The 12,818-nt window shown below is 39.4% G+C and overlaps 1 protein-coding gene across 6 annotated transcripts in view; it reads left to right on the forward strand.

Annotated features, from left to right (window-relative positions):
• Positions 1-12,818, forward strand: part of AFF2 (ALF transcription elongation factor 2) — a 434,150-nt gene that overhangs the window by 409,707 nt on the left and 11,625 nt on the right. For all 6 annotated transcript variants that reach the window (XM_084535140.1, XM_084535139.1, XM_084535136.1 and 3 more), the window contains exons 17-20: positions 3,074-3,145; positions 3,501-3,594; positions 7,082-7,131; positions 11,042-11,256. In XM_084535140.1, coding sequence (XP_084391266.1) covers positions 3,074-3,145; positions 3,501-3,594; positions 7,082-7,131; positions 11,042-11,256 — 431 coding nt within the window. The remainder of the gene's footprint in view (positions 1-3,073; positions 3,146-3,500; positions 3,595-7,081; positions 7,132-11,041; positions 11,257-12,818) is intronic.

Consider the following 12,818-nt stretch of genomic DNA (forward strand, 5'->3'; position numbering starts at 1 on the left):
TGATCATTTTCATAATCTCATTTCAGTCATAATTAGAACCTGCTATGTTTTAAAAAATATCGTTTCAATGTATTAATGATTTGTCCAAGGCATCTTCATCTCAGAAGTCATCATAATTAGTTCTTGCCATTTTATTAATGTCATGGAAAATTTATAATTGATGGACACTGCTTTTATAAATTATCCCCTTTAGAGGTTATAATGTGAGTGTTATAATTTGCAATATTCATAAAATTAAAATTGAAATGTAGTGGGTGGAAGTAAAGTATAGTAATTTCACTGTTTGGCAATGACACTTGTCTTTTAAAAGGTGTAGTTTTATAATTCAAAACATTAAAGTGAGTCTATCAGGATTTCTATTACAAACCCTGTTTTTAGAGGTTTATAACTTGGCTGTTAAAAAAAGCTCTGAAGCCTGGCACTTAAGATCATAATCAAAGATGAAGCTTTGTGCATGTATTGTGTTAAATAAGTATACTTTTTAATGATAAAAGAGTGCTAAACAGCTGAATTAGTTTTAATACAGTTTTGTAAACTTGTGGGTTAGAATACAGATGAATGAGCCTTTACTTACTAATAAAATACCCAAATCAGTATTTGGAAATCTGCTACTGTTACCTGTAGCTATTTCATAGCGTGGGCTCCGTGGAAATGATGGTCTCCTGAGTAACTAAGGTTTTGTTTGCTTTACTTGCACAAATTACCAAAGTGAAATCAAGCAGGATTAAATTTACCTGTAAGTAGAACAACAGGATTTTTCTTCAGTGTGACACATCTTTGCTTTCCCCAGTGTATGCTGGGAATATCATTGGTAAGTTGGTGTAATTACTGGCAGTATACACAAGAGGAAGAAAAGGAAGCAAATCAGACCTGTAAATGTTTGTTTTTTAATAGGACAAAGGTGGGGCTTTTTGATGTACAGGATTTTAACATGCCAGATTAGCTATTAAAGACTGCCAAAAATAATACATGTTTTACATTTTGAATAAGTAGGTATTTACATAATAAAATGCATCAAATCTGAAGAAGCTCTTACTCTCAGGTAAATAATACTTCTGTTAAATATTTAAAAACGTGTTTTAACATCTTACACTTCTTTAAGAAGAAGAAAGTCTAAAGAGATTGCTCAACAAAAACTGATGTTCACTCAACATTTAGATCCAAGTTAAACCCTCAAGAGCAGTGGAATTAAGAAAATCTGCTTCACGGTTCTGAAACTCTTTATGCACTTTAGCAGCAGATAGCTCAATACTTTGTGTGCTGATCTACACAACTACAGTCATATGGCATGATAAACTGTAGGAATATTCTTTAAAGAAGTGTGTGCTTCTTCATGGGAAACCACGTTTATTTTTATTTTTTAAGAAAACCACACAGCACAGTTGAAAATCTTCTTCCTCAGTCCAGCAGTCTGTCTATTCAGAAGTGGATGGATGGAAAATCTTCATTCATTCGAGAGCTGCAAAACGTGTGCCAGTTAACTTAGAGAGCAGCAGCCCTAGGAGTAGCTCACATAGGGATGATCCTTGCAGCTTTTCTCCACATGCAGTGCTGGTGCTGGATGGAGTCAGATGAGTCCATCCACAGCTGCACCTTGGAGCAACTGGCCCTCAGCCAGATCAAGGGGTTCCTGATAGTTCCTTTATCAGCACAGTCCTACCGTGGGCTACATGATAGATGGATCTTGGCATGGAATCAGCACCTGAACTATTTCTGAATTGCTTTTTGAACGGCTTTTGACTGTGCAGAAATCTGGACTTTTTTTTAGGGTAGACCTTTTCTAGCTCCATTTATGGTGTGGAGACACACAGTGGACAAATACAAAATTCTTGTGGACTACAGTGGGTGCTGAATGTACAAGCGAAGCATGCAGCTTTCTTAGCATGTCTCCTAATGTTAACATATTTTTACTGTGGGCTATGAAACAGTAACTCCTCCCTCTGTCGGAGGCCCATTTTTTTTCCCTCAAAGAAAGAGGAGCATCAAAGAGATCAGGCATATCAGAGACATGACATTCAAAGGTGCTTGGGTTAATGATAATGCTAAACTCCCTAACATAATACTGAAAATCCCAAAGAGAAATACATCGTTGTGTTTGATCAGACTCATTCAGTATGACTGAAATAACAATACCAAAGAGCAGGTGAGAGAGGACACGGAGGAAGCACATCAGGTGCTGTGCTCCAGCTGCAGGCTGGGGGCTGATGATGGGGGTAGTGGGAGGAAGGCAGCGTGAGAGCAGCACAGCTTGCCTGCACTCCATTACCTCCTTGTAAATGAGAACTCATCAAGACTGCCTGGATACCTTAAAACTTTCTTACGCAACGCTGAACCCTATTACTTATTCTAACACAAGTACCTGTGAAATTGCATTAGGCCTCAGAACAATGATTTTATGTGATGAATTGATTTTCAAGAGACTAAATGCATGGCATGAAGTGTGCTCAGTTAAAGACAAAAGAAAGAGAGAGTGAGAAGTAGAAATACTCAATCTTTGAACATACAAATGCTGGACAGCATCAGTTCAATAGAGAGGGGAGACAAAGTATACAAGACTCAAAGTCATGGACCTAAGAACTTAAAAAGCTGTAAACATGACCTTTCCTGTATTTAAAACCACTTTCTATATAAAATATATTAAAAGCTTTGGAAAAGCATATATGAGAAGGATGAAGAAGGTATTACTCAAGGCCAAAGTATTACATGTAAAACCTTGTTACACATTACTCTACTCTTCAATACATATCGGGCCAAGATCTTATGCTTCTGTCCAGTGCTCATCAGTACTGTTTGCAGGGCTCAGCCCAGATGGCTACATGTAACACAGCCAACGTGCTCAAGAACAAGTCACCTTGTTGGCCCTGAAAATGGGTTGGCAATTTACTTTAGCCCACCAGATTTTACATGGTGCTTTCTGTTGAATTTTGTATCAACGTACTGTTATGGAACAATGTGATCATTACCCATTGTGGTTGGAGAAGTTTATCTATGTGTAGCTGTTATTTTTTCATTGTATCACCAGTAATCTCAGAAACATCTTACACGTTTCTTTTCACTTTACCTTTTTGACAAGGTATGCCATGAGACTCAAGAATTTCACAGGCTCTTCTGCTACAGAAGGGGACAAGAAACTAGCAGTTTTATGGTAAGTCCCACTGCGACAATGAGAAGCAGCTAAAATCTTAAGGAGGACTTTAAAAGTACTGAATTACTTAAGCAGCTTACAGAAGATCATTATTCTTGTTTTCCATTAAACTATTAAAGGATAACTAATGGATTTCTTCAGCAGCTGACTAAACATTTATTCTTCTAATTTATACTCTTATCAAGATGGGATTTTAATGCTTTTGACCATTTTTTTTTTATTTTTCTCCATTTGCTTATGTTTCAAAATCTAACCTTAGAACAGAAACTGCAAAATATAGGTCAGCTTTTTTTTTTTCAGTTCATAGGTTTCATTAAGCAATGGAATTAACATAATCCTTTCCTAATTACCACAGCTACCGATGCTTATCGCTTCTCTACTTGAGAATGTTTAAACTAAAGAAGGACCATGCTATGAAGTACTCCAGATCTCTGATGGAATATTTTAAGGTAATCTTTATTCTGTTTAATTTATTGATGTGAAATGAAATTCATACCAGCAGTGAGAGCTCTCACAAGTATAACTGCATGGCTCAGAAGTCCCACATTTAACCTCTCCCCTGGGAAATGCAGGCAGGATGGCGGCCAGGGAGTGGGGACAGAAGTGATTTGGGGGATTTTTGGATTAGCCACTTGATTCAAAAGACCATGCTCAGCAACTCTACTAAAATAACATTATTCTCAACGCCATGTAATGTTTATACAAGTTTCTGTAAAGGAAAATGATTCTTTCAAGATTTCAATGTGCAAGTGATTATGAACTGACCCCCAATGAACCATAATAAAGCAATTATTTAGGCTTTACTTAGTTAAATTTAGATTTAAATTCAGCTAGATAAGCTGAATCTTATTGCACACTCACAGATTTTTCACTCTCCTTTAACTGACGTCAGCTATCTCCAGTGTAAGTCTACTTGCTGCCTTGCAATTTCGGCTCAATATGAGCTGCCTTTAGCACTCTCCTTTTATTTCTGAGGAACTTCAGATAATCTTGTGTAAATCTTAAAAGTTTTCCTCTGCCTTGAAAGAGTGGGGACCAAGTGACTGTTATGACTCAGTGATGTTTTCCTTTACCTTGTCAAATGTTGTTTATCCAGTGTAAGAACAAGTTCTCACCTTCTCTAATTTGGGAGAACAGAATCTTTCTGCAGTTTTCCAAGGTGTTGATATTTATATTTTACTAGCTAATGCTGTTTGAAGTATACATTAATTCTTGTACTTGATTATTATATATTATTTTGTAATTATGTAATTGTACTGCTGTGACAGCCCATGGGTCTCTTTCTTTCTTTTTTTTTTTTTTTTTTTTTTTTTCAGCCTCTTTGAATTTGGCCCAGGTTTTGACATATTAGTACTGCAATGCACTAAACATTGTACCACTGCAGTTTTAATATTTTCATGCAAATAGTCATAAAACGGTTATTCTGTTGTAAAAGTCCAGCATGATCTCATGCTAGGAACCACCATTCAGCCCTGACTTCACCATTATTCTCAGTGTGTGTGTATGTCTGTAACTTCAGTAATATTTCTCCTCATCTTCTGCTTAAATTGAAGATGTCCTGAAGTCATTAGGTGTTCTGTTGTCTTCAGTGAGTTTTCAGCCAGGGATTTGCGCAATAAAATTTCAACTAGACACATTTATAGCCTCAGCATTTTCATGAAGTGCATTCCTTCCACTTCAGATTTTATCCAGGATGGGTATAGGCTGTCTCTTACAAAAATGATTATTAGATAAATCATTTGATAAACTTTAACTGCAGAAAGCAATGATTTCTTTAAAAAAAAAAAAAAAGTGGGGTGATTTTCTGTTCCCTTAAAGCCCCTTTACTTTCTCTGGCTGTGCAAAGAAAAGACTGTATGTGCAATGAAGAACATATTATTACTGTCAGCATAAGACTGTTTGACTGCATCTGTATGGAGAATCTGTTTTAATGTAAATGAAAGTAAGAGGGGAAAAAAAGGTAATAAAGTAGACATACCAAAAAAGCTGATATGGGACTTTCCAGTTGAAGCTGAGTATTTCAGCTAATGTTACTGTGCATATGCTATGGGCCACTGTAACTCATTTGCTAGAAATAGTGTTTGAGCGTATACAGATTCAGGATCTTTTTGTAGGGAAGACATCCAAGGAAAAAAGACAAGAATGGGAGCTGTTAACTATGTATTAGTTTTGTATTGCTGCACAATGTTCTCTGTTCATTGGCAAGAATCCGTAATACAAATTAAATGGATTAACTATTTTAATAGAGTTGTTATTCAAAGTTTTGCACAATTTTAATTATGGAGAGCAACCCACTGTTTACACCAAAGCTGAAGAGGAGTATTTTTATATAATTGTTTTTCATACTTTTCCTCATAGGAACTTTGTCCAAATTGAAAACATTTGGGAACAGAACTGGTTCTGATTAATTTCCAATTAAAAGTCTCAAATTGGTATTTTTGACATTTCAAAGCAGAAAATAACCTTTTAATCATAAAAAAATAATTTTGAAATTTAGAGAGAACTTGAGTTATAATATAGCCAAAAAGATAAATGTTTAAAATTGAAATCGAACCTTTTAAAATCAGCAGAAGTGACATCCTTTTATTCATTCCATCTATGAATTTCAGGAAGATGTTTAAGTTTTTGGAAAATGTGTTGTCACTAGTCCTCAGCAAAAATATTTCAAACATTCTAGTTGTCAAATAACTACCTCCCCTCAAGATCTAGTCTTGAGATACTCTCTCCAGACACTGTCGGGAACAATCCCCAGACAGTAGAAACTAATCTCAAAGCTGCTGCTTCATCTCTGAAGGCTTTCCAGGGGAGTTTAGCATCTCCCTCTTTCTTATGTATGAGTGGGTGGCAAAAATACACAGTACATGTGCTCTGTAGTACAGAACGTTCCAGTTCATGCTCACATCTTTCATAAAACACAGTGGCATGCTGTACAGGAACATATAACCATGGCCAGTGTTATGGTTTGGGCAGTTTTTTTCTGCTTTGGTCAATCCTGTTTGGCAAATTCAGCTATGTTTTAGAAGTTGAGCATAGGATTTTACTGTCAGAGTGAGCTGCATGTCCCTTGTCTGCTCTGTGCTCCACTGGATCTCTGTGCCTCATGTGCAACGCCGTGATTATAGTAATCAAATGAGTCTTGTAATAATAACAGTAATACTTGTATTACTTGCAGAGAACTTGTAAAATTTGATTGAATTTTTACTGTGTGCTGACTTCTTTGCAAGAGAGCTCAGAGTGATTGTTTTCAGAGAGCACACACAGATAGCTTCAGCCCTGATCCTACCGCTTCTTACAGGAACTAGAAAAGATACTATCCAGTCTGAGCAAGACTGGAAAAAATCTGTGCTTTCTTGTTGCTGGGCAGTCTTTGTACTGGGTTGTACAAGGTGCTACACAGATGTGAAAGGCAGATAGAGTAAGCAGGTAAGGCAAGTCCATTTGTGCAAATAAAATACATAAAAATAAGAGCATTCAAGCAGATCCTTACTTAGAAGTTTTATTTCTATCTGAATCCCAAGCCACCTTCCCTTGTAACTTGGGAGAATTGCATTTTGGTAAGGCATCTGCAAGAATTCCTTTTGTTTCTGATTAAAAATTGCAGGTCCCCCTAAAGATAAGGAGTCATTTGCACTCTGAAGAGCTGACTTTGTAGAATAAGTTTAAGTGGTAATTAAACCAATTCTTTGTAAACTCTGTCTGATTTTACCAAGGCTTTGCTGTATCCCCTCTTTCATCAAGTGACTTTTATGCTGCTGGTTGGAACCTACCAGTCACCCACCAGCCGTTTAATTATGAGAATGATGTGCAGTGCTGCTGTTCTGCTACACGCACTGCAGCTCTTCCTACTAAAACAGGGAGTGTTGAACCTTTAGTCATCAGTATTCATGTACTTCATCTTACATCTCCTTTATTTACCTTTTGGTTTTGTACTTGCAGAACTCTTCAAAAGCCTCACAGGCCCCCTCACCTTGGGGCGGCAATGGAAAGTGAGTATTTTTTGCTATGTATTTCTGTCTGGGAACAAGTGTTTCTGGGGAGGGAAGGGGAAATGTTTTGGTATCTCTAAAGGCAAAATCCAGGCCATGATATGTGGTTTGGGAGCTACAGGTATGTTGCTAATATCCAGCAGGTAGAAAATGTTCTTCTGGGCAACAAAATTGATCTTCATGGATAATGTTCAATATAGCTGCCTTTGGCTTGTGGGGATAAGTTTCCTCTGGGCTAAATTATTAACCCATGTAAGCCATCCACTGTGGGTGGAAAGGAAGAGCTGAAACACACCTTCTTTGTTCAAAGCTCCCTTAAGTCTAAAATCAGCTGTGGTGGGTCCGTGCTGAATTCTTTGACAGTTTGCTTCTCCAGCCAAATGAAGGCCATAAAAATATCTGTTAATTAGCTAGCAAGTACCATGTCATTTCAGGAAGCCAAAGTAAAGTTAACCTTCATTGCAATGATTTTTCAATGATTCGTTCAGTAATGAAAGACCAATGAATTTTTCATTGATATATGGTAAGTGCTGATTAATAAAACTGAAGGCATAATAGTGGTAAAAATGTTAGGGCACTTAGTCAATCAATTATCAGAGGCTTTATACTCATGTTAAAACATCCTTGCTTCAAATGTGAAACCAAAGTAATGCAGTTATGGTCTGCTGTTCAGTGAAGGTGCATTGCTGCTGCAACCTTGCCTATATCTTGTGACATCCATTTCCACCTGGCACACATTTTTCCTGCTCCTTCTCCTGGTCATACATACCGATAAAAGAAAGGAGAAGGACTTTACCTTTCTTTCCTTCTTTATTTGAGTAGTCTGAAAATGATTATTGTTAATGGTCTCTTTCTGGTGATTCATAAGAAGAAATGACTGTTAGGCACTCCTGAGGAGCCAACTATGGAAACAAAGAAATACAACTGTAGAAGGGGTTGAAATTTAGCACACAAAGAATTGAAGTTTTCATACAGACTTTTTTCTGAATCAATGCAAAACCAAAACTTGTGAAATTTTTCTTGAAGAAAAATATTGTCTTACATAATTCAAAATATTTTTTTAGTGTGCGTGTGTAGAATTAAGTATAGATTGTAATATAAACTAAAGCAAAAAAAAATGCTTTAAACAAAAACTGAAAATGTATTTTAACAGTGGAAAAGCAAGCCCTAAATTAAATCATCCAAAAATCTCTCTACAACCTCCTGAGGAGGAGAAGTGGAGAAAAAGGTATAATTTTTTTCTCCCTTGTAGCCAGTGATAGGAAGTGTAGGAACAGCACAAAGCTGCACCAAGGGAAGTTCAGACAGGACACTAGGAAAAATGTCTTTACCATGAGGGTGGTAACCAGAACTGGCTTCCTAGCAAGGTGGTTGATCCCCCATGCCAGTCAGCGTTCAAGAGGCATTTGGATAATGCCCTCAAGAACATGTTTTAACTTTTGGTTAGCCCTGAAATGGTCAGACAGTTGGACTTGATGGTCTTTGAAGGTCCCTTCCAACTGAACTATTCCATTCTATTAAGCCAGTTTATCGAGGCTTTTAAATGTGAGTGAAACCTTGTATTGCAATAGAAATACAGTAAGGGTCTACATCAAGTTTTAGTGCCAAAGTAGACCACTGGAACATCATACCTCTTTGTTCCTTTAGAAATGGCTATACCCATCTTTTATTACTAGAAAGAAGCACTTAGAGGGGAAGAATAATTAATATGACAAGGTCTTGTTGTAGTGGTGTTATTAAGACACCAGTGACCCTACACGCAAAGACCTCCGTCCACATCCAGGCCTTCTGACCCCTCTGCCCTCCAAGTGAGTCCGAGCTGCCATATAGCTGCCAGGTGTGTCCTAGTGGGATCAGGGCTTGCTGTAGGCCTGATGCTGCCACTGGTAGCACGTGCTTTGCCTTCCTCAGGGCTACTGGCTCTACAGTATCTTTTTATTCTCCTGCAAATTTGTACCAGGTGGGAGGAGAAGTCACACTACAGAGAGACCAAACACCGTCAGGGTGTGGCTGGGGACAGAGCAGCAGCCTGGTTCAAGAAGGGGAGGCAGCAGGATATTCTTAAATCTTTTTTTGAACAAATCAAAGCTTATCTATCGCCATGAAGTGTTGTCTGGCTCAGGATCTCACGCCATCCAAAATCTCAGCTTGGCTCGCTGGAATTTTTGTCCACTTTTGTTTGAAAGGATTGTGAACCTCTACGAAGTTGGCCCGAGTTCCAGGCTGGCAATGAAACAAGTTTTCCCTGGTTTCATTACAGAAATGTTTCCCACCTCTAGCGACAGAAAGCACAAAATAGAGAGATTTAATAGACTCACCACAGTAATAATGGCCGTGCACAACGGGGTAAATCCAATGAACAATGTGCTTTATTTGGCAGAAGTGCGTCAGCTTGTTGTAAGTGCCTCTAACAAAATACTCCTGGTCCCCTCAGATACTTATGATTTTTAACTGCTCCCAGACCTAATCGAGTAGAGTTCAGCTCTTCTGTGCATTAAAGACGCTGCGGCGTGTCAAGTAACCAGGATGCTTTGAGACTTAAAAATAAAACGTTTGTGCCGTAGGACATGCTTAAGCTATAACACATAAGCTGTGTAAAAAGCTACTGGCTGCTGAATTAACTTGTTCTCTAGCTCTGGAGAAAGGACGTATCACATCTTGGCGAGTCTGTTGTTGAGCATAAGGAATAGCAGGGCACTGCTGGAAAACCTGCAGTAAAAGCTGTCGCCATAAATGCCTTTTAGCCCAGTGCTGTACCATGGTGGCAGAGTTTGTCCTACAGCACCTGCAGGGTGTCAGCACAGCAGGTCTGTGCCTACGCTTCACGTTTAGGACCACCGAGAGCAGTTCATAAAGCCAAGAGGAGCCTTTCCATACTGTTATGGGCTTTGGATCAGGCCCATAACAACTCTAAGAGAGCTTTATGCTGTCACAGTGTGAGGCATTGGTGGCCACTGCTCTAGGGGAGTCCTGGTGGCTTTGCTTCATGCAGAGCACAGGGAGCATCTCGGCCCCGCATTTCAAGTGTGCTCCACAGCAAAGCGAGTGCATTTGTTTAGGTAAGTGCTTCCAAAGGGGGGTAAGAGAAGAGATTTTTGGAACCCTTAATCTTGTTCTCTGAAACCAGTTTTCAAAGAGAACATCTGTATGTGAGCGCTCAGCGCCGCACAGCTCCAAACATGAGCTTGCTGTGCTGACCTCCACGCTGCCTGCAGCCAGCAGGTGATTCCTAATTGCTGGTGGTGGAATTAAAGGAAAATCTATATTAGAACATTAGTGCTGCACTAAGTAGGTAACTTAAAACACTGCTCTGTATAAAGCTGTGTGGATGAACTGTAGGCAATTAGAAACAAATCTCCATAGCCAGTCTTAAAGAATCCTATGGAGATATTCATAATCCTGCAGTACCCTCAGCTCCTAATACTGCTCTGCAGGGTGCTTTTAAGACTTGCACTTTACTTATTGTGGTGACTGTATTTGGAGCAAACTGTCATTGTGGTTTCCACAAAATGCTTTGATAATAAGCCAATATTGTACATTGAGTATTTTCTAACTGCCATAGCAGCTTCTGGCAGCAGGTAGAAAAATCGTTACAGCTATGAGATACTTCTTTTTCTGAAAGATTGCTCTATTTTTTTGATAGATGTGTTTTTTGGTTTTGTGTGTGTGTGTTTTTTGTTATTTTTTGTTGTTGTTGTTTTTAAATAACAGGTTCGTTTGTAGAGAGAATTAAATCACTTTTTATTTTCCATCAGTCCCAGTTTATAAGCTCTTCCCTCTCATATAACCAGGAGATACTACTGTGCATTCTCCCCTCGCTGGGGTGTGGAGTTGATTTTTCAAGTCCATTTAGGATGGCATCAAAGCGGTTGCATGCAAGGGGGTCTCACTCCGCCTTTGTCTCTCACAGGAGCACAGAAACGCCGTCACCCATGTCCCTGAGCCCGTCCCCTGTCAGCTCTGCTGGAAGCAGCGCGGGCACCGCCGGCTCCTCCTCGGCAGGGACCATCACCATCCCTCAGCGCATCCACCACATGGCTGCCAGCCACGTCAACATCACCAACAACGTCCTGCGGAGCTACGAGCACTGGGACATGGCTGACAAGCTGACGAAGGAGAATAAAGGTGCCTTGCATGGCTTCTTCCTTGTTCCCCCTGGCTCATCTGCTTTGGCTTTCTTTCCATTCTTGTAGGCGTTACTGAGGGTTGGGCCCAGCACCGCCACATCTAAGAGCACAACTGCGACAGCTTGAGCAAACAGACCAAATCTGCTTGCTGGTCACTGCAGCCAAGGCGTATCTTGTCTTGTCAAGCACAGAGGGGGGATGTGTAACATGCTGAATGTGGGGTTATCAGAGCAGCTGGCAAATAATTTAGTGAGCATGAGCCCCAAGTGATGAGAGCTTTTGAGTCTGCACATTCGTTCACAGTTTCAAGTCCTCATAGAGAACCAAGGTTATTTTCAGACTGCTCTGTCAACCAGTTTAAGACTATTCAAATGCTAGTTAGGATGAAAAGCAAACATTAGATGTTATGTTTATGCAGGGAGTCTGGGTAGGACATGTCCACTGAAAACCACAGCCTTGGCTCTCCTGTGGTTGGATTGCAAATATGCTTCCTTATTCCTAAAAGCAAAATGTAAGTCTTTACCCCAGTCGTTTCAAAGGAGTTCTGCCAAGCAGTTTGTGCATGGGTTGTATCGAGTGTAGTGGAGCTGCAGAGATGTAAGTAAAGGACAAATATGGCCTATTTTTGGCCATCTGTGAACTGCCCCATGATAATGTAATTATTCAGATTCCAGCGTTGGGCTTACACAAATCGTTGACAAAGCTTTCTTTGACACTGGAGGTACAGAGCCTAAGCGGGAAATATTCTCATTGTGAATTGGCTCATTCTCTTAAATTATACTGAGATCTCAGATGGCTGACTTTTCCTGACAAATGTGCTCGCTGCATGCAGTTTGATCTTACTCCCATTAATGTCAGTGGCAAATTTCCACTGATTTAGAGAAACCAAGCATGAGATTTATAGGGTTTTATGTCTGAATGGTGGGTCATAATGATCTATCCCTGGATGAGGAACAATAATAGAAGTTCTGTCCAGTCCTCCCCACTGCTTCTTGCCTTTGTTCGCATTGGTTAATTTAGTAGCGTTTTGGATTTTTTCCATAGTTGCATCCATTTTCACAAAGTGTGAAAGTGATTCCCTGTCAAATGTACTGCAGAATATTACAGTGGGAATGCAGAAGGATGCTCTGATAGGAGAAAGATGGTGATAATCTTGTAATTAGCCCTGTGTGTTGTGGAGTTGTTAAATGTTCTGCTTGGTATTGAATCAAAATAGCTCAGGCATTCAGCCAGCAGACAGAAAATGTACCCAGCCACTGCTGTTATCAGTCCTAGAGCTGGATGAGAAAAAACCTGCTGACTCTTTCTGCCTCTTTCCCCCTGTGCACTTCTTTGTTCTCCTTTTGATTTACAATCAGATAAGCCTAATTCTGCAAAGCCATATAGGAGTAATCTTTATTCAGATGAGCAGTCCCCTTGACTTTAGTGGGACTGGCTGCATAAATAAGAGTTTCTCACACGAGCAAGATATCTAGGGTTGTGCCCTGTTCCTTCATATCTTGTTTCACAAACTGCAGCCTTGTTACAATGAATGGAAAGCTCATGTTACTTCAAATTTCA

This window comes from Aythya ferina (genome assembly GCF_964211825.1).
Source record: "Aythya ferina genome assembly, chromosome: 13".
Classification (NCBI taxonomy): Eukaryota; Metazoa; Chordata; class Aves; order Anseriformes; family Anatidae; genus Aythya; species Aythya ferina.